At 42.0% G+C, this 27,265-nt stretch overlaps 1 protein-coding gene across 7 annotated transcripts; it reads left to right on the top strand.

Annotated features, from left to right (window-relative positions):
* The first annotated feature begins 51 nt into the window (after positions 1 to 51).
* Cops7b (COP9 signalosome subunit 7B) lies at positions 52 to 27,265 on the top strand. 7 transcript variants are annotated; one of them, XM_015481541.2, is made up of 9 exons: positions 52 to 483; positions 879 to 919; positions 3,341 to 3,379; positions 7,406 to 7,583; positions 10,855 to 10,930; positions 13,475 to 13,563; positions 15,425 to 15,627; positions 17,640 to 17,745; positions 25,872 to 27,265. In XM_015481541.2, exons 1-9 carry the CDS (start codon positions 421 to 423, stop codon positions 26,028 to 26,030), a joined length of 954 nt encoding a protein of 317 aa, XP_015337027.1. In that variant the 5' UTR covers positions 52 to 420; the 3' UTR covers positions 26,031 to 27,265. The 7 variants fall into 7 exon arrangements, with proteins under 7 accessions (XP_015337027.1, XP_015337028.1, XP_015337031.1 ...); XM_015481542.2 differs by lacking the exon at positions 3,341 to 3,379; XM_015481545.2 differs by lacking the exons at positions 879 to 919; positions 3,341 to 3,379.

The following is a 27,265-nucleotide window of genomic DNA, read 5'->3' on the forward strand; positions in this document are numbered from 1 at the left end:
GACGGAGAGCGTCAATGGTAAAGGCCCTTCCCAAGAAGTCCCGTAGGACAAAAATTTCATTCGATGTTGTTGCCTAGAGTTTGCCCCAGCGGAGGGTTGGCGTGAGATCTGCAGACTCCAGGGACCTGCTCTCGCTGGTTGGCATACTAGCGGTCTGAGACGACGGCAGGTTGCCCAGTGCGAAGTATTGGAAACTACATTTCCCAGCATTCCAGGGCGCGCCTGGGGACCACAGATCCCGGCGCACCGCCGAGAGGCCAGATACTACAAATCCCAGCATGCCGCGCGCCTCGCTCTTCTAACTTAGACTCTGATGTGCCGCGCAGTGTGCGCAAATTCGGAATCTCGCAGGCGGGGATGGTGGCTTCTGAATCCCAGACTTAAAACAGACGAGAAGACCCACTTCATTCTCACAAGAAGATGACAACCCACAGAGAATTAACTTCTGTTTATATTCAACTCAGAAGTCTTCTGCAAATCATGGTAAGGTTGCAAACAACAAACAAAAACTGATTAAACCATGAAAGGTTGTGGAACAAAATGATTTCCTCAAATCGTCTTCGTTTGTTTGGGGCGTCTTTTAAGTGTTTCGCAGGGTTTTCTGGTTTATTCCTTCTTTGAACTGGGAAATCTACCGATTGTGTATATTCGGGATATCAGTACGGGAAGGGGCACTAAAGAATGTGCTAATCCAATCCCTGTTGTTTTTACTCATGAGGAAGTTGAGGCCCAGAGAGGGGAGATGTTGGCCACAGTTCTAGCAAGTTAGGACAGAATTAGAATTCAGTTCTAAGCCTGCTGACCCCGGAGTGTGGGTTCCACTAGGAAGGTGATATTTTCAGCAGTATGACAATGTGATTGTTATTCTTGATGAACAGGAAATCAACCTTCATCCAGGATTGAAACACCCAGAAATTAGGTAAGCATTTATTTAGTAAATTTACTGCAAGTGAGGAAGTGTGATATTTGTTTATCTTGAGTCTAGGTAGGATTTCATGTTTTGACTTGTTCTTTCTTTGTCACTCAATGAAGATGTTTAACATGATTTCAGGAGGTAGGTAGAATTGATTTAAGCCACAATTTCCTTGGAGATCTCCTCTGTCCTTTCCTAGGTTTGTCTTCCTCTTTCTTTCCTCTTCTCACCCATCTGAGCACACATTCAATTTTTTCTTCCATATAATTCAACAAACATGTTTTCAGCTCTGTCATTTGTCAGGCACTGAGTGGGTAAAAGGTGAAAGTCATGATCACTGTCACTAGGAAGATAACCATTGATTTAGGGAAATAAGGAGACTCCATTGAGATTCAAGTTGGATTATGATGCATAAAAGAAATAACATCAGAATGCCACAGAGGTCCTGCTGGAGAGATTTATAACCACTGACAAACTTTATGGAGGAAGTGGCATTTGAACTTGAAGGATGGATTTTTTCCTACATTAAAAAATTTATCCTTAAATGCTTTTGTCAATGAGATAAAACAGTAGAGAAAGACTTTTCACATATGTATACACCCATATTGCCATCACCCAAATCAAGATAGAGAATGTTTCCAGCATTCACTGTGCCCCTTCTCAATCTGTACTACATTCACACATCTGGAAATAACCACTTTTCTGGCTTTATTACCATAGGTAATTTTGTCTGTACTTGAATTTCACTTATACGGTGTGTACATTATATATCTGGCTTTTCTTGTTCATTGATGTTTTTTATGAGATTCATCCTTGGTATATATACCTTTTTTTAATTTGTTTTCATTTGCTTAGTAGATGCCATATGATCACAGTTTATTTGATCTGTTGATAGTCATCTGGGTTGCTATCATTTTTTGGCTGTTATTAACAAAGCTACATTATTTTTTTAAAAATACTTTTTAAAAAAACATATTTCTTTTATTTGTCAATGGAACTTTATTTTTATTTATTTTTATGTGGTGCTGAGAATCGAACCCAGTGCCTCACACATGCTGGGCAAGCACGCTACCACTGAGCCACAACCCCAGCCCCAAAGCTACATTCTTATATGAACCTTTGTTTCTTCTTGTGGACATAAGCACACATTTCTAGGGAAGAAGTCGCTGTCTTGTAGAGTATGTATGTGATCAGCAACAGAGATATTGCCAGTTTTCCAAAGTGCCTTGTCCAGCAATATAAGAGAGTTCTAGTTGCCTCTTATCCTTGCTGACACAGGGTGTCTGTTGTCAGTCTTTATGTTAGCAATTTTGGCTAAATATGGCATTTCATCAAAGTATTTATTTACATTTTTCTGACACTGAGCATCTGTGTCAGAATGCTTATTGCCAATTTGAATGTCCTCTTTTGTGAAGTGACTGTTCAAGTATTTTGCCCACTTTTACTTCTTAATTTTTTTGGTAAGGGGGACTGAACTCAGGGGCACTTAACCACTGAGCCACATCCCCAGCCTTTTTTTGTATCTTATTTAGAGACAGGGTCTCACTGAGTTGCTTAAGGCCTTGCTGAGTTGCTGAGGCATGTTTTTTCACTCTTACTGGTGTCTTTTGAAACAGAAATTCTTAATTACAATGAAGTGTAGTAGTTTAGTGTTTATATAACACTTTTTGCATTGAATTTAAGAAAGCTTTGGCTGTGGGGTTAATAGGATTTTTACAGGCAAATGTGAGAGAAGAATATGGCAAAAAAAAAAAAAAAAAAGCTTTCTCTAAAGCAAGCCTGGGCACAGGCCTGTTTGAATTCATGATGGGCATTGGAAGTCCTGGAGTGGAGAGGCCTGTGAAGGGAGTGGGGTGAGGCAAAGCTGGAATATTAGAAGGAAGGCATACTGCAAAGGACTTAAACTGAGCCCTGGAGTATGGACATTATTCTGGAAGAAGCAGAGGGATTGCCAGAATATTTATAAGCTCAAATTGAACTCAGTTGTCTTTCTCACCCTTAAACTTGCCCCTCATCCTTCGTTGCTGTGTTTTAACATCACTGTCAGACAGCTTTGGCTTCCTGGGCCAGAATCCTGGGTATCCTCCTTCCCTCTCCCTGCATTCAACTGGTCACCAAGTCTCATAGATATTATAGTCTAAATGTCTCCAACAACGTCTCCTTTTTCATCTCCAACTGCTACTACCTTTGTTTAAGATCTTATAGTCTCATATCTGAAATAAGTCATCTGCTTCCAGTTCTTTTCACATAGTTAGTTCCTGTTCTACCTAGTACAACCATTCTAAACTGACTGTTCTTCTTATTTTCAGCTTTAGAAACTTAAATGGTTATTCAGTGCACTTAAGATAAACTAAAAACCCCTTGACTTGTCCTTTCTGATTTGCTTATTCATTTTTCCTGACTTAACTCAAGCCTCATCTCCTCCAGATGCCCATCCTTAATCACCCTTCCCCAGGCCACAGTGAGGTGAGTCATATTTGTTCCCCCAGGGGGCTGTGAGATCTCCAAGTAGGAACTTTGCTGTATTTAGACTTTTACTGTGTATAGTACTGGCATGTGAATTCCAAGACCCTTGATGACTGGGCTCCAGCTTTGTGCTCCTCATTTCCCGCACCTGAAACCTGGGTTCCAGCCACTCTTGGTTCTTTTTCTGCATCAGTGTATGCTGCACAGTGCATGTCTCTGTGATTATGGTCACTACCCTCTTCTGCTTTTTTTTTTTTTTTTTGCCTGGAAAATGATTGTTTTTCCTTTCCAAATCTATTTCGTGCCTCCAAAGTTATATCATATTCATCTCGTAGCACTTAATACATTGGAGCTTTTTGAGTACAAGAACCTTGTTTTAACTTTATGTAACCTTCTAGAACATAATAGGCACTAATTTTTTTGAGTAAATGAATGAATTGGTTGGGGCTAGACTCTATAGCATTGTTCTGATTTCTGCACTATAATGCACAGTAAGTAAATGGGGCTCTTTTCCTCGACTTTGAGACCTGAAGATCTGTGTCATGTAATCTTAAAAAAAAAAAAAAATCAGTTCGAGGGCTGGGGCTGGGGCTCAGCCGTAGTGCACTTGACTAGCATGTGTGAAGTACTGGGTTCAAATCTCAGCACCACATATTTATGAATAAATAAACGTCTATCAACAACTTAAAAATATTGAAATAAAATTAGTTCAAGCGTTCAGTTATGTGGCATTTCTTAGCCATCTTCTTAGGGGAGTCGGTTGACAAAAATGCAATGCCACGAATGACATTTGAGTTTTAGAACTATTGTTGTTGGCTGCAGCCATCTCCTGCTTATTTTATTCTGAATAGAGATCAAGAACATGGTCTCTGGCTCAGACAGTCCGGATTCCAAAGTAGGCTTGGCACTTGGACTTTTAGACTTTAGCTTACCTGAAAAATGAAATGATTACAGGTCATGATGTTATGAGAATTCAACAAGGTAATACATATAAAGCACCTGGGAAAAAAATGCTCAATAAATGGTAGTTGTTTTTAGGCTTAATGTTTCACTGTTCCTAGGGGTAGCTGCAATTGCCACAGGGAGCTCCTGGGGTAAAGCTCAGCCAAAGGGATGAGTTTCGGGTCCAGGATGGTGATGGCGGCGGCTATGGTTTGGGTCCCCGTATCACCTAGGCCGCATTCTTCTCCTGGAGCCCCTCTCCACTCGCCTCCCCTCGCGGTTCCCGGGCTGCAGCCCATCCAGGACCCACTTCTCTCGCCGTGCCCCAACTGAAGATCAGAGGCGGTGAACTCAGCGCGGGGAACCTTGTGTGGGCGGAACTTGAGTGCAGCGGTGGGAGGCTTCCGGGGGAACCGCACGGTCGACGGGTCGGCGGAGATAGAAAAACGCCGGACGCCGGACTGATCATGGAGGCTTGACAACCTGCGGTCAGGCGCCGGGAGGCCGAGCCAGCAGCGAAGAGGACCCAGAGGCGGCAGGGACAGGTAGGGGCCGGTGAAAGGGCAGGCCGCGCCGGGGCCGACGCTCCAGGCTCGTCTAGACCTCCGGCTTGGCGGCCTCTGCCAGAGGACGCCGCCGCCCCGCCCCCGCCCCAGGAGCGCGCCCCGCGGCTCCTCACTCCACGCCAGCGGCCCTGCCTGAAGCAAGCTGCCACCCTGAGGACCACCCTAGCTTGCGCCCTCAGCTTCCTCGTTGTGGATATCTTCGCTGCCCTATCCCCCCAAAGGCCACCCCTTTGCCCCTCTCCGGTTCATCAAAATAGCGCCCTCCGCTGTTGGGAATTCACCTCCGCTGGGTCCCTAGCGTCCTAGGGGGCCTTTGACTCCAGAAGAAAACGATTATCACCGTCTTCTTAAACTCTCCCTCACACACTGTGCGCTTCAGGCTGAGATCTTTTGCATGCACCGAAGTTTCTCCCCATTTCCCTACCTCCTTTCCACCCCAGCTGCTTCCATTTACTCTTTGCTTAGATACCCACCTGTCTCTTTACACGTGTCCACGTGGAAGGACAATTTTCCTCTCGTTTCCTTACCACCATCACCTACCTTCCTCTACTCTTCTCCGCCATCTCACCCCTTCCTCCGTTTCCTCTTGTCTCCTCAGAACTCATTTCTTAACACTTCTCTTTTTCTGGCAGGACCTTTTTAGGTAATGCTAAGTGAGGCAACATAATAGTGTGAAAGGATTGTAGCTTTGTATGCCTGACTCCACAAAACTTAAGTTTTTCTTGTACCAAACTATTTTTTAAATTTTTTCCGTATTTTTTATTGGTACATTATAGTTGTACATAGTGGTGGGTTTTATTGTGCCCTGTTTGTACATGCAAACAATATAATTTGGTCATTGTGGTTCCCCGGTATTTACCCTTTCCCTCTCCTCCTCCTTCCCCCTTGTCCCTTTTCTCTTCTGATCTACTTTGGATTTTTTTTGACACCCCTCCACCCTTTCTTTTTCCTTTCTTGCTTCCACTTAGAGGGAAAACATATACAGTTTTGACTTTCTGATGTTGGCTTTTTTCACTTACCATAATCTCAGGTTCCATCCGTTTTCCTGCAAATGACATAATTTCATTTTTTATGACTGAGTAAAACTCCATTGTGTGTATATACTTTTTTTATCCGTTTATCCATTGATGGACAACTAGGCTGGTTCCATAGTTTGGAATTGTGCTGCTATAAACCGGGTCAGCATGTGTTACTGTAGTTATGCTGACTTTTAATTCTTTAGGGTAAATATTGAGAAATGGTATAGCTGGGTCATATGGTGATTCCATTCCTAGTCTTTTGAGGTACCTCCATACTGATTTCCACCAACATTGTAAAAGTGTTCCTTTTTTTGTTGTTGTTGTTAACCAGGTTATGCTTTTGTAAATTTTTCTTTATTTTACTATACAAAACTCTTTTCCTTCATTTTGTCATACTCCCCGATTTGCATCATTTATGGAGGACAAATCTCTGCTTATGTGGGACTCAAGTAGGTATGTTGTGTGTCAACATACACTCAACATGTAATTAGATTACAAAATTGAGGGGCCTTCCTGTACCTGATGTCTTAGGGATGGCAATACAATATCCACATTGTTTTCCCAAATCCTGTTATTATTGAGGTTTTATACAGATATTGAGTTATGTTTATTAAAATGTCTCATATCAATAGAGGAATTTACCCTGTGGACTTACACAGTATTTTCTAAGTTTGAATATATTGTTGCTTATCTTTTACAATGCTTTTTCTCCTTTCTTAATGCTTAAATAACGTGTGTGTGTGTGTGTTTTGCTAGGTGTGGAACCCAGGGCCTTATGCATGTGAAGCATACACTCTACCACTGGGCTACATCCTCAAACCTTAAATTACTTTTTAAATTAAATGAAATATGGTTCTTGTCAGCTGTTTTATCTTGTTTTTGTAGATGAGATTCTGATAACACATAGGAAGCTGAAATGAGTTGCCTCTGTTTATGGGCAATATCCTTTGTCTCTGAATCAGAATTTGTAAATGAGGTAGATATAAAACAAGTATGGAGAAACTCCTGGGTTTCTTTAGGCTGGTAATCTTTTTTTGGTGGGGAGTGGGTATTTAACCCAGGGCACTTGACTACTGAGCCACATCCTCAGTCCTATTTTGTATTTTATTTAGAGACAGGGTCTCACTGAGTTGCTTAGCACCTCACTTTGCTGAAGCTGGCTTTGACTTCCTGTCTCAGCCTCCCGAGCCTCTGGGATTATAGGAGTGCACCACCACATCCTGCTCTTTAAGAGCCTATAAGGGATGCCTCTGGGAGAGGGACATATGGGGAAGTGATTTAGACAAAGTGTGTTTCAAACCTCAAAATTGTTAGGACAAAATCCTCTTAACTTCAGGTTGAACCCTACCCATCTCAAAAAGTGGTCATTGTATCTGGACTAGGTAGCTGTTTTATCTTTATGAACACTAAAATTATTCTGGCGTCTGGTCCAGCTTTAAATAAATACAGACTTTGGAAAGGAGAAGGAAGAATGACTGACATACCTTTCTTTTGGACAGATCTCAAGGTCAGAGAATGGCAGGTGAACAGAAACCCTCAAGTAACCTTCTGGAACAGTTTATTTTATTAGCCAAAGGTACCAGTGGCTCAGCCCTCACTGCTCTCATAAGCCAGGTGTTGGAAGCTCCTGGAGTGTATGTCTTTGGAGAGCTGCTGGAGTTGGCCAATGTGCAGGAGGTAAGAGCAGTTTCCAAATAATTGGTCTGTTTTTTTTCTCTAAGCCTTTTCTGTGACTTCTCTAGGTTTCCAAGGAATTTCATTGTTGAAGTATTGTGTACCTCTAGGGTACTATTTAAGGAGTGATAGGAGTTGGTGAGGCAGAGGAAAAGATCAAGGATGATGTCTTGGGTTTTTTTATTCAATATTAGTCCCTTGGGCAAAATTAGATTGGGTTACTAGTTATCTGAAAGATAGCAAAAAAGTCAAAATGGTGCTATAAGTGTGGTATGATGTTTAATAGGGATAGTTTCAGGCATTCTGAGGAACAAAAATCCTCCAGCACAATATAGAAAAGGAAGATTGGTCAGGGACATAATAGCAGAAAATTATTGCTGTGTTGAACATGAGATGGGCATGAATAGGAAAGTGTTGTTCCTGTGGAAAAGGTCCAGGTTGTGTTAAAATGGATGTGTTAAAAAGTTAAGAAAAATAAAGCAAGAAAGTATTCCATTTTGCTTTGTTGATTTGTTTGATTGTTGTATTCTTTTTGGTCAATGTGATATTTTAAAATATTAATTTTAAATTTTAAATATTAAATTTAAATAATATTAAATTTTAAAAAATGAGATATTTTAAGAGTGACCAAGTGGAACAAAGAGATGGAAAGCAACTTACACTACTTTAGGCACTTGTGTTTTTATTTGGATTCAGGGGCACTTAACTACTGAGCCACATCCCCAGCCCTATTTTATATTTTATTTAGAGATGTGCAAGCATGTTTTTGCTTTGGAAGGGAGCTCTCAGAAGCTTTGATGTGTTGGTGGCAGGTCCGCTTTCTCTTTGCCATCCTGGGTTTCTGGTGGTACAGAATGGCGCCGACTAAAGGATGGCCACTATGGGCAGATCCAGGTGTGGTACTTCGTTTTTTTTTTTTTTCAATATTTATTTATTTTAGTTTTCGGTGGACACAACATCTTTGTTTGTATGTGGTGCTGAGGATCGAACCCGGGCCGCACGCATGCCAGGCGAGCGCGCTACCGCTTGAGCCACATCCCCAGCCCGGTGTGGTACTTCTTGCAGATCATGTGCTGGATGCTTCTGAGAGTAGCCTTTGTATTCTTGGTGGTGGTGGTGTTCTGTATGTAGGAAAACTGTATGTTTTCCCTCTAAGTGGCTGACTTTTGCTGGATGGATCATTACCTTCATGAGCATCATGACACCTTTGCCATTAGCTGCTGGGTCTGTGTCCATAGCCAATTGTAACCACAGCAGTGGGCCTTAAGGGTATTGGGCTTGGTGCTGTATGTCTACTTCTAATTCTTGGTCAGGAGGTAGAGAGGTTCCTTATGACCATTCTGCATATGTCTCCCCTTCTTCTGCTGGCCAGAAATGGGACTAGAGAGCCACTGTATTTTTTATTTATTTTTTAGTTTTAGGTAGACACAATATCTTTATTTTATATTTATGTGGTGCTGAGGATCGAACCCAGTGCTTCGTGCATGCTAGGTGAGCGCTCTACCACTGAGCCACAACCCTAGCCCTGCCACTGTATTTTTTAACTGTAAATTTTTATTTAATGTTAGTCTTGTTTGCTGTAAGCTCTGTGGGAATAAGAAAGACTTGTGCTCACCATAACTTTATTGGAGTGGAATACATAGACTGACACACAGTAGACTTTCAGTGAATATTTAGTTTACCAGAGATGGAAAATTAATATTTTGGGAAGATTTGAGAGAACTGGGTTTACTTTTCAACAGAAGACATGACCTTTAGATTCATGAAAAGCCTGAATGAAAATGCCAAGCAGTTGATTCTGAAACTGTGCAAGATTGGTGAAGAGGAAATACATGGAAATTAAAGCTGGCAAGACCTTATGGCCTTATCTGTTTTCGAGAAAATAGTCTGTTCCAGATAGTGTTTTAACTGTCTCTCTGAAAAGGGGAATAGATTTGGTGGTCTTTACAGGTCTCTTCCAACACTGATTCAGGGACCTATAGAGGTTTGTAATACCTTAGAAGGTAGGCTGAGGTAGAGAGTGGTAGAGTTCTTACTCTTATGCTTAGCGGATCACCTTTATCTCCACAGTTTGCGTTTTTCCATTTGTGAGCTGGGAATAAGCTAGCTGCCTTTCAGTGGTCTGAAATTATGGTTCTTGGAACCGTTTTTTTTTTAATTTTTAATCTTTTGGAACTTTCTTTTAAATGGCTAAAATTGAATAGTAGTAGTATTGTTATTACCGTTTAGATATTACTGAGTTTGGTAAATTGGAAGAGTAACAGGTGCTTGATTGTAGTAAAAGAAGCATCCAGTTAAGGTAATTGACAGCAGAGCAGTTCCAGGCAGAGTAGTAGTTCTTCTGTTTTTCTACAGTGTCTTCAGTGAAGACTAAGTAATTTTAATGAAAATTTTTATTTGGGGAAGCCTGATATCCTGGTTTCCTGTCCTAGTCTGGCTTTTCTTTCACACTTTATGCTATGCCACTCTTTCCCAGGGTGAATAGTCCATATATGGTCCTGAAAGTTGGATCCTAAGTTGTGTTCAGTTGGGTTGATAGTGATTCTCAACCTCCTGAACTGTTGTGTGGACAGGACTGTCTTTGTTTTGATACTGGAGATTGAACCTGGAGGTGCTTACCCCCTGAGCTACATTCCCAGCCCTTTTTATGTTTTATTTTGAGATAGGGTCTCACTAAGTTGCTCAGGGCCTTGCTAAGTTGCTCAGGCTGGCTTTGAACTCAAATCTTCTTGCCTCAGCCTCTGAAATTGCTGGGATTATAGGCATGCACTACCACACCTGGCCCAGTCTTTTTTTTTTTTTTTTTAAGTTGTATATTTTATTTGTTCATTTTTATGTTGTGCTGGGGATTGAACCCAGTGCCTCACGTGTGCTAGGCAAGCAGTCTACCACCAAGCCACAACCCCAGCCCCCAGTCTTTGTTTTAATGCAAAAGGAGACCTGAGAAAAGTTGAACTGCTTCCAGTGCTTAATGCTGTGTGTGTGTGTGTCTGTGTGTCTGTGTCTGTCTGTTAGAAGCAGCTACTGGGACATGCTAGGTATAGAATAAAATGTCATCCTAAGGAAGAGAGATTGAATTTGGGATTTTAATAATCTTATTTATTTTTTTTCCCCAAAGAATCAAGAGTTGGAAGGGACCCCAGGGGCCACCGTATCAAACAGTACAGAATAAACAGCTGTGGCATCTTTGGCACATAGTCACCCACCTCTGTTCAAGCACTCTAGTGATTGGTAGATAGCTTGGTCTGTGGTAAAATTTGTTTTTCCTCCTCAGCTTGCAGAAGGAGCAAATGCTGCTTATTTGCAGTTGCTGAACCTGTTTGCCTATGGAACATACCCAGATTATATAGGTGAGTTGATTAAGATCCTTCAAAAGACTTAACTATGTCGCTCCATTTGGAGGATGATAGAGGTTCTAGATAAAATGTTGCTTGTGTTTATGGGAGAATTCTTGATAGGGCTGTTATCATGTTACTGCAGGTGACCTCACAAAAGGGATTTTCCTTCTCACTTTTTATTTTCCATCAGGTAAACTAGGGGCTGTGTGTATGAACATCCATAAACAAAGCCCTTGTTTATCTTCCAGGTGAGATTCTTGAGATAGTGTTCATAGGGCACTTGGTATGTGATAAAGTGTCAGAATACCCACTTGTAAAATATTTCATTGTTTTAAATGTTATCAAAATAACATACTATATTGAAGAATGTTTGAAAAAATAGATTTTAAAAGTTACTTATAGTTGTACCTCCAGTAAAGTACTGGTAGCTTTTTAGTGCTGGACTTGTTTCCCATTATGCTTGAATGTTCTATTCATCGGTGTAATTAGATTATATATATAATTTCATATTTTAACTTCATTTGCTTCACAAGTCTTTATATTTTTAAAGTTTGTACTTTATTTATTTATTGGTACTGGGGATTGAACCCAAGGATGCTTTATCATTGAATTAATTCCCACCCCCGCCCCTTTTTTTTTATTTTGAGACAGGGTCTCTCTAAATTGTCTCTAAATTGTCCAAGTTGCCCAGATTGGCCTGAAACATGCAATTTTCCTGCCTCAGGCTCCTGAGTTGCTGGAATTGTAGATGTGCACCACTGTACCTGGATTTACTCAATTTTAACATCTCACAATCTCCTATTCTACCACAAAGATACATCCCCACCCCATTTGAGTCATTTTAAATTAGAATCTTAAGTTTCAGGAATAAGGGACTTGCATATCCAAATGCTAACTTGTCTTATACCCAAACCACTTTTTTTTTTTTTCCTGGATTTCCTTTCCTTTTTCTTCCTTCCTCTTCCCCTCTCTCTCTCTCCCCCCCCTCGCACCCTCTCATTCTTCCTCTCTTCTTCTCTTTTTTGCTTGCTTTTTTTCACATGAAAGTAGACTGACACTCAGCTGTTTTCTACTTTATCCTCCACTTTCCCTCCTTTCTCATTGGTCATTTCTCCTTATTCTGTGCTGCTGTCAGACTGAACAGTTTGCCACTTCTTGGTACACCACATTTTTCTAATCTCTTTTGTTCCAGTGAATGTGTCCTGTTTCTGTCCTCACTTACTAAGGAGGCAGCATTGTAGACTCTGGAAGCAGACTGCCTATATTCTAACTCTACTTCTGCTAGTTGTGTGCTCTCCAGCAAATTAAGTAATCTTATGTGCCTCAGTTTTCTTAGTTGTAAAATGAGAGTAACAATACAAGTCCATGATCCCTTACTTGCACTTCTTGAGGCTAGATGTTTTAACAGTTTAGAATTTGGTGGACTTTGAAAAGGTAATGTGTGTTTGCCTTTTCATGTAACATTCTAAGAAGGATGTGGGCAGCATCTATAGTTGAACATATCCATAATTTTGCAACAAAATAAGTAAATATTCATAACAAGTGAGATAAAAGCCAGCCTCAGTTCAGTCCTGTCCTCAGGACAGGAACTGCCACCACATGAATTTCAGCACCCTGCTTAAGAAAAAGGCAATCAGTTTGGGTTCAGCTCTTTGGAATCCAGAATTATGTAAAGGGATTGAGGACATTTGGAATCCGTTTTGGGTTTGTTGTGATAACTGGATGTTTGCTTGTGTGCCTGTGTGTGTGTGTGTGCTGTATGTGTATGTGCTGTATGTCATCTGCAGCTACTGCCCTCCCCCATTGCTGCTGTGAATCTTACTATTACTAAAGTTTTGCTTATCTCTCAAGGCTCATCTCAAACTCCATCTCTTCCATGAAGCCTGCCTTTCTTTCTCTTCTATACCTCCCAGATGAGATTGTTTTCACTGTCCCCTTCTCCCCCCTCTCTCCTCCTTCTCTATCCCTTCTCCCCCTCTTTTTGTCTATTCCTCCCTCTCCCCTTTTCTCTTGGAAGTTTGTATCCTTCTTCTGGTAGCTCTGCTTTGCATTTGTAGCTAGTGAAACATTGAATTATAAGACTGAGGATAAGTCCAGGGCCAAAAAGTTGCACAGCAGTAGGTGTTTGGAGCTCCTGAAGTTGTGTGGTGCAGCAGCCTTGACAAAGCCCATCTTATTCATCCTTGATTTCTCTTAAGACAGCACCTTTCATAGAACAGATGCTCAGTGAAGATATGTTGAACTTAAAATGAGTGTCACAAGGAGCACAGACAGTATTCCATTAAGATAATTCCACTTAAGAAGATTTTGTTTGTTCGTGCCTGGCTTTTTAGGACACTAAACTCCTTGTGTGTAGAGACTGGTCTTTCCTTTTTTGGAAGCATGTTATCTTTCAGAGGAGATGGGAGGTGCTTATAGAATGCTTGCCCAGTGAATAAATGCAGAGGCATGACAGTGATATAGTAGTACATTTGGTGGGGAGTTGATGAGCTTATTCCATAAAATATCCTAATTTTATTTTGTGTCTTGGTTTTTGTGGTGGGTGGGACTGAGCAGCCAACAAGGAGAGCCTGCCAGAACTGAGTACAGCTCAGCAGAACAAGCTGAAACATCTTACCATCGTGAGCTTGGCGTCAAGAATGAAGGTACAGTCCCAGCTCCTTCCCTGCCTTCCTCCATATCCGGAGTCAGGTGTCTCATTGGCATCAATGAGGGAACTCCCACCTACTCACAGTAGAGTTGTATCCTAAATACATAAAATTTACTTGGCAAAGAGGAAAAGGTGACAGGGTGGCATAAACAGTTACTCCTCATTCCTGTGTTCAGGAAAAACATGTCCTGCAGGGGCTGAATCACCAGGTCTTATTCTGGCATGCCATGGGTCCTCACGTGAACTGAGCATTTTGGCATGTTAAAGGGAGACTGCTGTTGAAAGATACATATTTTTCAAATAGCAGGGTATCTTGCAGCAAGTTAACAACTTCTTCTGTTGTTCAGTGCACAGTGAACTATACCCATGTTGGAGGAAGATCTTGGTATATTGGATTCCCCCTGCCCCCCCCCCGTGTTGGGGATTAAACCTATGGTCTTGCCCATATTTTGCAAATGCTCTACCACTGAGCCATACCCCCAGCCTTTTTTATTATTATTATTTTCAAGGTTATTATTCTAATTGGAATTTTTGCCTCTTATGCTAATTTTACATTCTATCCTTCTGTAAGATTTCACTCCATCATACTTTGGAGCTCTGTGCTCCAGTGGATTTAGAAGAAGCCTTGCAGCCAGCTGCTCCCAGCCATTAATAAAGACAGTCCAGACTCAGTTAATTTATAGTTGACTTGGATTCTTTGCCTAGCCTCCTAAGTTTTTGTGGGGATATGCTTTTGAAAAAGTTTGATTTTTGATTGCACTTGAGATATGTATGTGTTCTTGGGCTGCTGTTTCAGTTGCTGAAATTATTTTACCTGATCTATTCACAAATTTCTGAAACTCATTTTAAGTAGAAGGCTCTCCCCCTCCCCCCATCCCTTTTGGTGGTGCAGAGGATTGAACTCAGGGCCTTGTGCACACTAGGCTTGCGCTCTATCACTGAACTATATCACCAGCCCAGTGGGTCCAACTTTGGGAAATGAAGACCTGACCTTTTTCTAGTCCTGCACATGGACTTCTCGAGTGTTTAAGGGTAGGATGACTTTTCTTCTTTCTGCAGCCTATTATTGTAAGCCCAGCCATCACCCCTGGATAGCATGCCCTTAGCCATGGAGCGCCCTTCTAGATGTGTTTGCTGTATTTTTTTTTTTTGTGTGTGTGTGTGCATCTTTCTTTTCTTTGTATCTACAAATTTGATTTCTGTATTTTATTTCCAAATTGTAGTAATGTGGCAGGATTTGCAGAAAACTGGATATTTATATATTGTCAAGACCTTGCATGCAGTATATTGGTACAATCCAATAAAGGATTTGTTGGGGATTTGCATTGGTTGCAAAAATCTGAGAAAACAGATACAGACCTTAAGGTGCCATCTTTGCTGGCTGTCTTCACTGGCCACCTGTAGGAATAAGTGATGGCCTGCACATTTTTTTTGCTATAGCACTTTGCTGGGCAAGCAGCCAGTTCTCTCCAGGGCCTGGGATCTCTTGGAGGTTTATGATAATCTGGCATTGTATGCAAAATATGCAAGCTTCTGGAAGGTGGCAGCGTGGCACACACTGTTTCCTTTTTCTCTGAAAGGCATCTTTCACACCCTGTGCTCCAGGGTGTGAAAACTGAAGTCTGGGTGAAGTCTAGGATGTAAAGAATAAAGAGGGCACCTTCTTGGATGACATAGGGTCTTGTCACAGGTCCTGTGATTCATTCATCTACTTTTGTTGCTTTAGACATGAATGATTATCACTGACCTGCATCACCTGAGCCCAAAATTGGCTGTTGTCTATGTGGGTAATGCCCACATTTTCATTAATGCTTGCCAGATGGTTTTTTATAACTATCACATGGCCTTATCCACAGTGTATTCCCTACTCTGTACTGCTGAAGGATCTGGAAATGAGGAATCTCCGAGAATTAGAAGACCTCATCATAGAGGCTGTCTACACTGACATCATCCAGGGCAAGCTGGACCAGCGAAATCAGCTGCTAGAGGTGGATTTCTGCATTGGCCGTGACATCCGCAAGAAGGATATCAATAATATTGTCAAGACCTTGCATGAATGGTAAAGCTGAAATGAGAAGGGGGATAGCTAGCTTGTCCTTTGTGCGTCTACATGCAAAAATGTGATCATCACCAGGAGTCAGCTGAGGGCTTGGGGTGAACCAGATAGTGGAGCTAGATTTGTGATTACAAATATGTGGCAACAGGAATCATTTCACTCATTTCACTTGTAAGATTGTTCTTGCCTTAAATGCAGCCGAGGGTTGTTTAACAGTGGGCTCTAAAATATCCAGACCTAGCAGGTAGAACTTCACATCCTAGTTATTGTGATGCCAGTCCTGCACTTTGCAGATGTAGATTCAAAGTTTGGCCAAGCTCAGGAAGTTTTTTGTAAGATTTTTTTTTTTTTTCTTTTTTTGGATAAGAAACCTTTGTTCAGTGTCAGTAACATTGGGCTGGTGTTTGTGAAACACTGTAAGGGATAAGTAATGGGTTGTTCTAATTTGGAACACAGCCTCATGCAGAATATTTGATAACTATATCCTGATATATAAAAAGAATTGGGACATTTGTATATTCTCAATGAAATGTGATATTTGCAAGAGCTGTCACACATTCTACAAGGATTTGTTGTGGAGTTATTTAAATGATTTAGGGCTTATAAAGCTAGGTAGACTTAAGAGAAGTTTTAGTGAGCTTTGAAGGAGGGCCAGGAGTAGAGTAGAATTTGAGGTGAGGGGAGAATGTAAGCAGGCAGGCTTCATGCAGAGGGACAGGCAAATTGTTTTCCTTAAAACCAATGATCTCTATTTTATCCCCTGGAGTCTTTTCAGGGATGAATGGCCCACCTTTGATCCCTGAAGTCTAATGCCCCTCAAGTTTCCCTCATTGACACTACTCTTAAACCTCAGGCATGTGCTTCCCACTCCTCACATTATGTTCTGTCCCAAGTGTGGCCCCAAACTTCTTCCCTGTGCAGCATATGACAAAAGCAAGAGCTTTCAAAGATTGTTAAACTTCTAAATCAGAATAAACTTATAAAATGTCCACAGCACAAAAAAATGGTCTAGCAAACAAAATCTAGATTTCTGATCCTACTAAAGTTGTCCGTTCCAGTCCAGTTTTGACATGGCTGGTATGGTTTTCACAACCAGGGCCTGGTTTCCTGTTTTAAGCCCCTAGTATGTTGGGCCAAGATGTGGTACCTTGACTCCTAGCCCAGAGTGTTCACCAGGAAAGATTCTTAGAACTTCTGTTGAGGTTTGACATTCAATTTAGAACAGAATTGCTACATTGAGAGGTCCCACAAAAATGGCAAAATGTTTACAATATTGAATTTTATTTTATTTTATTTTATTTTTTGTACCAGGGATTGAACTCAGCGGCACTCAACTACTGAGTCACATCCCCAGCCTTATTTTGTATTTTATTTAGAGACTGGGTCTCACTGAGTTGCTTAATGCCTCCCTTTGCCGAGGCTGGCTTTGAACTCATGATGTTCCTGCCTCAGCCTCTCAAGGCACTGGAATTACAGGTGTGTGCCACTGCGTCTGGCTCAATATCGAATCTTAAATGGAGGGGATATGAATATTTATTGTGCTATGCTTTCAAAAAAATTTTTTTTTTTTTTTTTAAATTTCAAAACACAGAAAGTGGAGAAAATAACAATGAGCAATAGGAGGGGTATGGCAGTTAGAAAGGCACTTCAGCTTCTGAGGAAAGGGGTAATCTCCCAAATAGGATGCTTTTGGGGATTTTTTTTTTTTTTTTCTCCTGTTGAGAGTGATTAGTGTAACCTATCAAGTCTTGCTCACCTTCTTTAGTCCACAGTCTGTAATGTAGACATTTCCCATGGTCTACAGAAGTTGGATATGAGAGCTGTATTCCAAGAAAGTACACACAAGCCACCATATTTATCACCATCTTTCCTATTTGGACAATCTGGGGCAAGGGCAGAGGAGGTTAAAGGAAGTCCTACAAGGTGCTAGGGAGACTTATTGGGAAAGAGGTTCCTGAGGCTAGGGGAGAGTTCTGGGCCTTCTTGCAGCTTGGGGCTGGTTTTCTCTGTTACAGGTGTGATGGCTGTGAAGCAGTTCTGCTGGGCATTGAACAACAGGTTCTGAGAGCCAACCAGTACAAAGAGAACCACCACCGGACTCAGCAGCAGGTGGAGGCAGAGGTAAGCAAGAGAATGTTTGCTCTTCTCCAGGGTGTAACCTGGCTGTTCTTTGTAGTGTTTTTGTTTTTGTTGTGTGAGCCTTGGTGTGGCTAAAACAAGCAGTCCCCCCAATTAGGCATTGTTTTTGTTGCTGGAACATAGGAAAACATAGTGGGACACAGCTCCTGCTCTTGATCCTCTTTATCTTCTGATTCTTGGTCAGTAGAGGGTGTGTAGACTTGGATTACAGAGAAGGTTGTAATTCTCTGGTATACATGTGTTTGCAACTATAGAGCAGAAGAAAACACATTTGGGAATGGATCTTAAAAATGGTTAGAAGGAGGCTGGTGTTGTAGCTCAGTGCTTCCCTGGAGGGTGTGAAGCACTGGGTTCTATCCTTAGCACCACATAAAAATCAGTAAATAAAGTAAAGGTATTGTGTCCATCTATAACCCCCCCCCCCAAAAAAAAAAATTTTTTTTTTTGTTAGAAGCATGCATAAGGACCTGTTAAAGAGCCAGCACTGGGGAGAAGAAAGCTAAAAGGATGGTGGTTGTCAGCTGTGGAGGAGGTACGGGCTTCAAGGCCTGGTAATGTCCTGCCTAAGTGGCATGGCAGGTGCAGAGTGTTTGTGTTATTCTTCTCTCAACTATATACATATATTACAAACATTTTTAATTTCATGATGTTTTATACTAGAAAAGCGAAAAATTCTGTGCATGAAAGGAAAACACAGAGGATGTGAGTGGGATTTTAGTGATGCCTCCTTATTGTCTAGGACACTTGGAATCTCTTGCATGGATGCAGGCTCTCACTTTTGTGTTCTGTGCATTTGTGTGCCTACAGTATGATGCACGGAGCCCTTAAGATTAAAAGTATTGGTTTCTTTTAGCAATTAAAGTCCTTTTTTAGTGTGGCTGGGGCTTGAAATGTCAATGGTATTGAATGAGTTTTAAAAATCAGGTGTTTTAATAGTGGGGCTCAGAATTCCAGGTGTTTCAGGAACATAAAAAATGAGTAGACATGCTTTTCACCGAGGGGTTTGTGAATTTGGAGAGTTTTCTACACCTTAAAAAGAAAACCTGTGCTTATTTATCTCCATAAAACCGGCTCTTGTTCTCTGCTTCACCCACAATAGGTACTCAGATTTTGAACTGAATGCTTCTGGTATTCTATATATGTGTGTCAGTGGACTGCTGAAGTAGGCCTTTCATGAACTAGTGCTAATTTATTTCAAATACCCTCCTCCCCATGTGTATACACTTTGGATGTTCAGTTCATGGTACTTTTTAAATCCTACTTCTAGCCAGGAAGGATAAATTACTTCTAATTTAACATTAGCAAAGGCAAAGTCAATTAGGAAATTAAGCCTGCTACTTCTTTAGTAAGCTGGGCAACCATCCTCTTGAATATATGACCTCCTGTCTGATCTAGGATTGAGATGTAAGCAACTTAGGACAGGCTAACCACTTTCCTTTCTTTTTATTTTTCCTTGTAAATCAATTTCTGAGGAAAACAAGGTTTGGAGACCTCTTCCTAGGGAAGCCTAGGTAAAACCTACCTCCTGTAACCTAGCAGGGGACACGGGTTGCCTGTCTGTGCTGGACTGTTGCTGATTGTGGCAGGTGGTGAAAAGTGAGTAGGGAAGAGACATCATTGTGGTCATTGACAAAGACGAATGATGCTAGTTTTAGGATTTTGAACTGTTCAAGGTTACTTTCAGTGACTGGCATCAGAAGGAAGAAAAGCTGGTGTGAGAATCATAGCCTCTGGGACAGGAGTCCCTGTGTTTCTTCTTTGCTAGCAAAGTAATAAATCTTTTTCCTTTTTCTGGAAAAAAAAAAAAAGCAAGTGTACATGGAGTTGTTGTAGACACTGGGCCAATGTGAACCATGCTCTGTTCTTACTCAACAGTGTATACTCTTCAAATCATGGTTATTTAAAGAAAAAAAAAAGTGAACAAGTTTGTCATGGTAGCCCATTTTTGGAAAATACAACTACCTCTGCTGGTAAAGCCTGGTGCCCACTAGGTGGCGCTAAAGACTTAGGTTTGAGAGAGATCTGAGAAGACCAAGCCCACCTCCACCACTATTTAAAATGATCTGTTGACTTAATAATCTTCTAGAAAACTTGGAACAGATGGATAGGAAAAAAGAGAGTGAATCGCAGAGGCTGGTTATTTTCGGTTCAGTTAGTTCATGGTCTGAAGCCCAGAGTAGGTGCTGATCATCCCCTGCTTGAGACACATGGAAGGTGCTTACCAAACACTCAGAGTTGAAAAGAAAACAGATCTTCAGAAAACAAAGGTAGTTCTGTTATATTCTGCTTATTTTTGTACTTCAGTTACCCTTGGCCATTTATAGCCATTTTCTTAACTGGATGGGTAATCTTTTTTTTTTTTTTTTAAATATTGTTTTAGTTGTTGATGGACCTTTTTTTAGTTTATTTGTATGTGGTGCTGAGAATCGAACCCAGTGCCTCACAAATGCTAGGCAAGCGTTCTTATACTGAGCTACAATCACAGCACAGGTGATCTTTTCTTTATTGGTCCTTAAAGTCCTGCTGTTCTCAAAGGGCAAAACTTAATGTTTTTCCCCAAAATCTCACAATAGCTTTCTTCTGGTGAGTTGGACCTTCCAGAAAACCTTCCCTCTGAATGAAGATAGCCCTATTACAAAATTATAAAAAGAAATATTCTTTCCTTTTAGCTCTTTATAGAAATAACGTATTTAGTTGTAATTTCAGCAAGTCTGGGGGTACAGAACAGTAACATTATGAGCTAGTTCATTGTTTCTGAGAAAGTGCTCTGGAGGGGAAGGAAGTTCACAAAGCAACTCTCATTTGATTTTAGAAGAGATTTTTCTTTATATTGAATGTGCCCATGTCTGATGTTCTGTGGAATGTTAATATATAGCTGTAGTTATACATTTACAAAATAGGCTGTGTTCAATTCATATAGGTAATAAAGCTAAAGAAGGCTCTATTTTCAGTTATGTTGAAAATCCCTCAGGAGCTAAGTCAGTGACAAATCTTGAGCTTTCTGACTGGTATAGTGGCACTGACAGTATGTCTTGGGTACCTACTGGATAGGCTGTCTCCCATCTCCTGCTTCCCCTTTTTTTTAAATTTTGGCACTGGAGTTTGAACCTAGGAGTGCTTTGTCATTGAGCCATGTTCCCAGCCCTTTATATTTTTAATTTTGAGACAGGGTCTCACTAAGTTTCTTAGGGCCTCACTAATTTGCTTATGCTAGTCTTGTCTTTGTGTTTCTCCTGCCTCGGTCTTCTGAGCCACTGGGGTTACAGGTGTGTGTTACTGCACCCAGCTCCTGCTGCTCCTTTTCTTTATAGCAATTTTCCAACTGTAGGTTCTATTTCCTATTGTCTGCTTTTGCTTTGCCCCACAGCTGAAGGAAGTTTTCCTGCCCCAGAAAGCTCTTCTCTCTCCATTTGCCTGAATATTTAAGGTCTGTAATAGAGCCAGGCTGCATTTGTTTTTTTTTTTTTGTTTTGTTTTTGTTTTTGCCAGCAGGTGTCTTAACTGGGAAATTTCTGAAGTCCATGTTTTGAAGAGCTCGACAAACTCTAGGTCATCTGTGGGTACGTGGGGTGGGGTGGCCTGTAAGCCAGGCTCCTCCAAGAGGAAAATCAGGAGGAGTCGGGTCAGATTTAGACCAAAGAAGACAAGTCTGAGGCTATTTGTCATCAATTGAATGGGGCTGTATGGAAGAGGAATTAGACATTTCAAAGTCTAAGAGGTTGAAACAGATGTAACTGGTGCACCTACCTGCAGGGCCAGTCTGGAGTTCTGGAAGGAGCTCTGTGCTTAAGCCTGCCCAGCTCCTGGCAGAAATTAATTGACTACTTCTTCATTTTTGTGGTACTGGGGATTGAACACAGGACATTGCATGTACTAGGCAAAATTCTTACCACTGAGCTACATCCCAAGCCTTTTTATTTTATTTTGAGACAGGGTCTCAATAAGTTGCTTAGGCTGGCTTTGAACTTGCAGTCCTTCTGCCTCAGCCTCCCAAGCCTCTGGGATGATAGGTGTGTGCCACTACACCTGGCTCTAATATTCCTTTTAACCCTGAGCGTCTGTGATTGGCCTTAGCAGTCCTTTTTGTGAGTTCTGTATGTTTAAAATGCCAATGGTAGGACTGGCAAAGTGCTTGCCTGGCATGCACAAGACTTTTTTGGGGGGAAAAAAAATTGCCAACACTACAGCTGATGTCCAAGCAGGGCATCTGTCACACTAGCACCCAGTGTGGGGGCCACAGCACTTCCCCTCCTGAGGTTGTCTTTGTGGAGTTCTCAGGCCTTGTTTCTTGCACATAAGAGATGCTTGCCCAAGAAGCCCTCTTTTCTTTCCCTGAGTGTTTACATTTTGCTTCTGTGTGATAACTACTGTGGAGGACTTAGATTTGTTGGTAATCCTGTTGGTACAGGGAGAGGTGTATGCATGAGACATGGAGACCCAGTGCTAGAGGAGGCGATGGAGTGAGAGCACTGCCAGGCAAAAGCAGCTTGGAAACTCCAGACAGGTCAGTGTGGGTTGAAGTGGTCAGGAAAGGTTGTATGGAAGAGGCACTTGACTCTCCAGGCAGGTAAGGAGATTAGCTAAGGAGGCGTTTTGCCCAGGCTGCAGGGTCCTGAAAGGCAGAGATAAAATGAGTGCTTCTGAGTGTTGTTGTGGTGGGGAGGGACAGTGAATATAGCTGGAGTGAAGGGTCTGTGTTGAGGAGCAGGGAAAGAAGGTACCAGATCTTGAGTGGTTGAGTGGTATTTAAAACTAAAGAAAGAACCAAGTTTTCTCCTGGGTCAAGTCCCTTGCATTCCAGGGTCACTAAGCACCCAGGATAGCAGCTTATCAAGTGGGTACGAACCATAAGTGAAAGCTGCTTGAAGGTAAGCAGGCATTGGAATGAAGGGGAGAGTGGCTCTGGTTCTGTTTCTTGCTCAAAAGGTTTTGACAGGATCTTGAATCAATAAAATTGAGCTGCCTGTGATGGAATGGCTGTGTCACCCTCCTGAGGGGTGCTGGTGTAGTCAGGAGAATGGGCTGTGTGCAGGCTCCTCTGGAGCTGCAGTGAGAATCTGTGGGTTCCTATGTGAGGACATGACACTGGAAGTAGTAAACTTTGACAAGAACAAGTCTATGTACAGCTTAAAGAGTAAAATAGCAGAACACTGGGGGCAGTCCCAGAGGTCAACAAGGGAACCTTGCTTCAGGGAATGAATATGCCCAGACAAGGTTTGCTCCTGGCTGGCAGGTCAGGGGCTGACTGCTCAGCTGAGCTGTAGATACTCCAGATAGTCCAGAGCTAGCTCAGGTCCCCTGAGACCACTCAGAAAAGAGAGATACTAGTTAATATTCTTTTTCTTTTTACCTTTTTTTTTTTTTTTTTCTTTTCCTGGAGCTGGGAATTGAACCCAGGAATGCTCTACCACTGAGCCCACAAGTTTTCTTTTGAGGCAGGGTCTTGTCAAGTTGTTCAGGCTGGCCTAGAACTTAGAATCCTCCTGCCTCAACCTCCCAAGTTTCTGGGATTTATAGGTGTGTACCACAAAGCCTGGCACTAATTAATTTTTGATAGACTTGAAGTGACTTTATGCTACAGAAACACAGGTACAAAGTAATTGAAAATAACCATTATTTGGAAATTGATTACTTTTTTTTTTAACTCATGTAGGGGTTAATAGACTATCAGTAAATCTCAAGACATCTTAATCAACATAGAAAACTATTGTCTTGCTTGATTAAAATTTTGTTAGCTTTTGAGGAAACCTCAAAATAAACCCTCAGGTACTGTCATTGCAGGACCTTCTCACATTGTGGAAGTCAGAGGTGACTGGCATGCAAATAAACAAATTTAATTCATGCATTACCTCTTAAGATTTTAATATTCCTCCTAATGTTTAGAAAGCATATCAAACTACGGAAGCATTGGAATGTTATTTTATAAAACAGTGATACCTGAGAAATCATATTTTTAAATCTCTCCTTCAAGGCCATCAAAATAGTCCTAGAAGTTAAACTGGCATTAACAAATCTTTCTCTTAAGAAAGAGAGGTATGCCTGCTTGCCCCATGCTTTCACTCACCAGCTCCACCAGTAACTGCTGAAGCAGAGACACCGAAATGGCAGGGAGCCCAAGGGAGGGAGGGCTACTGAGTTGGGGGTTCAGCCTGGCAGAACAGCTGATACACCCAAACTTGACCTAGACCTTGTTCCGTATTACCTGTCCCAGCCCACAGTCCTGTGTAACTCTCCTGGCAGAAAGGTTCAGATGATGGTGAGTAACAGCAGTTTGGGGTTTGGTTGTTTCCACTTCACAAAATGACAGTGACAACAAATACCCACCTACCGTGGAGTTTGGTTGACTCTGAAGATGATTGCTCCTCTTCTGGAACTGAATAATACTCTCACTTTCACAGCCATTATTTGGTATTTGCATTTGGACTGTTTCTTACTCAAGCTCCTGATATTCTGACTGTTTTGAATTTTTGATTTGCCTACTCCCTTCTTGCCCTGTAGAAAACCAAATTACTGCTTCTCAGAGAATATGGAAACTATTAAACAGGAAAGATACACTTACTCTGCAGCATCCTTCTCTTTCCTTCTAATGTGTGGGTTTTTTTTTTTTTTTTTAAAGAAGGCTTATATTTGAATGAACTCTGGCCTAGCACCTTCTTCTCTGCTTGCTTTTCCTTCATGTTTTCTTCCTTTTTTTTTTTTTTTTTTTTTAAATTTGTTTTTTAGTTGTAGATGCTGAGGATCAAACCCAGTACCTCACACTTGTTAGGCAAGTGCTCTACCACTGAGCTATAACCCCCAGCCCTGTTTTCTTCCCTTCAATGAGCTGAAGAGCAAAAATGTAAAAGCCTTCAGGACTGGTGTTGGGGGATGGGCGTTTAAACAGGCACTGCACTGGAGTACACGCTCCATGGATTGCTTCATCATTTTTCAGAAGGTACAGGTTGAACATCCTTAATCTGAAACATTCCAAAATCTGGAAATTTTTGAGCATAGGTAAAATCTATGCAAATATTCCAAAATCTGCCAAACTCTGAAACCTGAAACACTTCTGGCTCTGGGCATTTTAGATAAGCAATACTGATTCTGGGAAAATGTGGAACCCCTTTCATCCAGAAAGCTCATGTCCTGGAGTATGTCTTCCACAGATGTTCACAAAGTATGCAGAGTAGATATAGAAGGCCATTTATCCCCACACCAGAAAACAAACAAGGAGCTAATTTTAAATGGTAGAACATTTACAGCCCAATAGTATACAGATATTCAAGAGGACATATGTTGACATGGAAAAATGTTGCTTGGGTATTTTTGAGCCCTTACTTTGTTAACAGAAAAAAGGTATGTTGCAAACAGTAGACTTGCCAGTTCTTTTCCTTAATTTTCTTTTGTCAATTATTTGGTTGAAATTCATGCCCTAGTTGTTTTTTCAAGAGGAGTCCAAGGTACTTGTGGAAATATTTGGTTTCATACATTGCCTGTAGTTAGCTGAGTATAGAATTATTCCATTGCTCTTCTCTTTTTTGTGCTGGGGATTGAACCTAGGGGTACTTAACCATGAGCCATATCCCCAGCCCTTTTATTTACTTATTTTTTATTTTGAGACAGGGTGTCACTAAGTTGCTGAGGGCCATGCTAAGTTGCTGAGGCTGCCTTTGAACTTGCAGTCCTCCTCCTGAGCTGCTGGGATTATAGGCATGCGCCACTGTGCCTGGTTTGCCCTTCTTTTTCTAAGGGTGTTTTTACCATTAATTTCTGTTATCTTCTGGGTCATACTGCTTTGCTAGATGGTTTACTTCTACTTGTTTTAAACAAGAAAGCATTGGTTCCACTTTATTCCCCCCCTTCCTGTAGTAGTGGGGATGGAACTCATTATACACACTAGGCAAGTGCTTCACCACTGAGATACATCCCCAGGCCTGGTCCCACATTTTTGCCTGACTCATTTCTGTTTACCTTCCTAAGCAGCCCATGTTTGTTTCTTCTCACCTGGATTTCTGAAGATCATTGGAGATTTTCTTGCAGACAATTTTTGGCTACTTCTCTGCCTCACTATACTGAGAACAAGTTGTTGTACATGTCAGATGCTCACATCCACTTCTGTCTCTCTCCAGGTTACCAACATCAAGAAGACACTTAAAGCCACTGCGTCCTCTTCAGCTCAGGAAATGGAGCAGCAACTTGCTGAGCGGGAGTGTCCCCCTCATGCTGAGCAGAGGCAGCCTACCAAGAAGATGTCCAAAGTGAAAGGTCTGGTCTCCAGCCGCCACTAGGACCGGCTGGGGCAGCTGGCACTCACCAGGCCTGGGTCAGGTGGGGAGGGGACACCAAGGGCCTATTTCCTCCCTTCTCTACCTACAGTGAGTTCCAGACCTGCCCATCCCCTCACCAGCGTCTCCCCACCCATTGGTACCGTTCCAGAAAAACCATTACTCCTTTCCCCGCCCACTCCCTCATTCCTGTTGTTCCCTCAGACTCAGGGGCTCCGTGGATGCCATCCTAACAGGGTGGACACTGCCCACTTCTCTCCAGGAGGTTCTTGTCTCTGTATGGGCTTGTCTCCCTGCCAGTTTTCTTTTGCTCCATGTCATTTTGTCAGGCTGGTCATAAGCCGAAGGCAGCTTTAACCGGCCCACAGGGATGACTGCAGAGAAGGCTCCTCTCTGGGCAAGGAGGGGGCGTTCCTTCTCTAGCCCCATGTACCACAGTCCCCATGATGGTGCAGGCGCTCTCTAGCCAGGTACCCACATGCTTGTTTTCCCTCTCCTGCCTTATCCCTGTTGGCAGCTCCAGTTCAACCGTGGAGGGATGTGATGCTGGGCGATGTTTACTAAACCTTCGGGTTTTCAGCCTCTTAAACCCAGCTTGGATCTCTCGTTATTTGGGAGTGCTAGACTGACTAACCTCTGGTATCTGAGCACAAACAGAGGGTGCTGTGGGTCTGCTGGTGGCAGAAGTGTTTCTCTCAGCTTGGTGTCTTCTGCTGGCCACTCTTCCTGCTGCCTCTGACTGCTCAGCTTTGTTTTGGTGTGTAGGCCCCAGCTGCTCTCGGGGGCTGTCTGCCAGCACTTGTTCTCCCAAGATCTTCCACACTTCTTGGCCGCCCCTGTGGCAGGGGTGGTGGTGTCGGGGCCCCTTAGTCTGGTGAAGGACTGTTGCTGCTGCTTCTCTTCCTTCCTTCCCCTCCTTGGCTGGTGATCCAGAGCCCTCTGATGACAGCATACTCCTGGCCAGAGAAAAGGACTTGACTAGACTTTCTGAACTTGAACAGTTTCAGGTTATATTTTAATTTTTTTTTTTTTGTACAGGTTAATTCTAATACATTTCAACATACTTTTTTCTCCCCTTGTGTCAATATTTGTTATAGACTAATCGCCGGGGATTTTTTTACCTGGTTGGAGGGTGGCATGTGTGTATGTGTGTGTGTATTGTTTTGTTTTTATAAAGGGAGGTGGAAGTCCTGGACTGATACTAAAGTTCATTGAGGAAAAAGCACATTTTAGAACAA

The sequence above is a fragment of the Marmota marmota genome, unplaced genomic scaffold, assembly GCF_001458135.2.
Source record: "Marmota marmota marmota unplaced genomic scaffold, marMar, whole genome shotgun sequence".
Taxonomy (NCBI): Eukaryota; Metazoa; Chordata; class Mammalia; order Rodentia; family Sciuridae; genus Marmota; species Marmota marmota.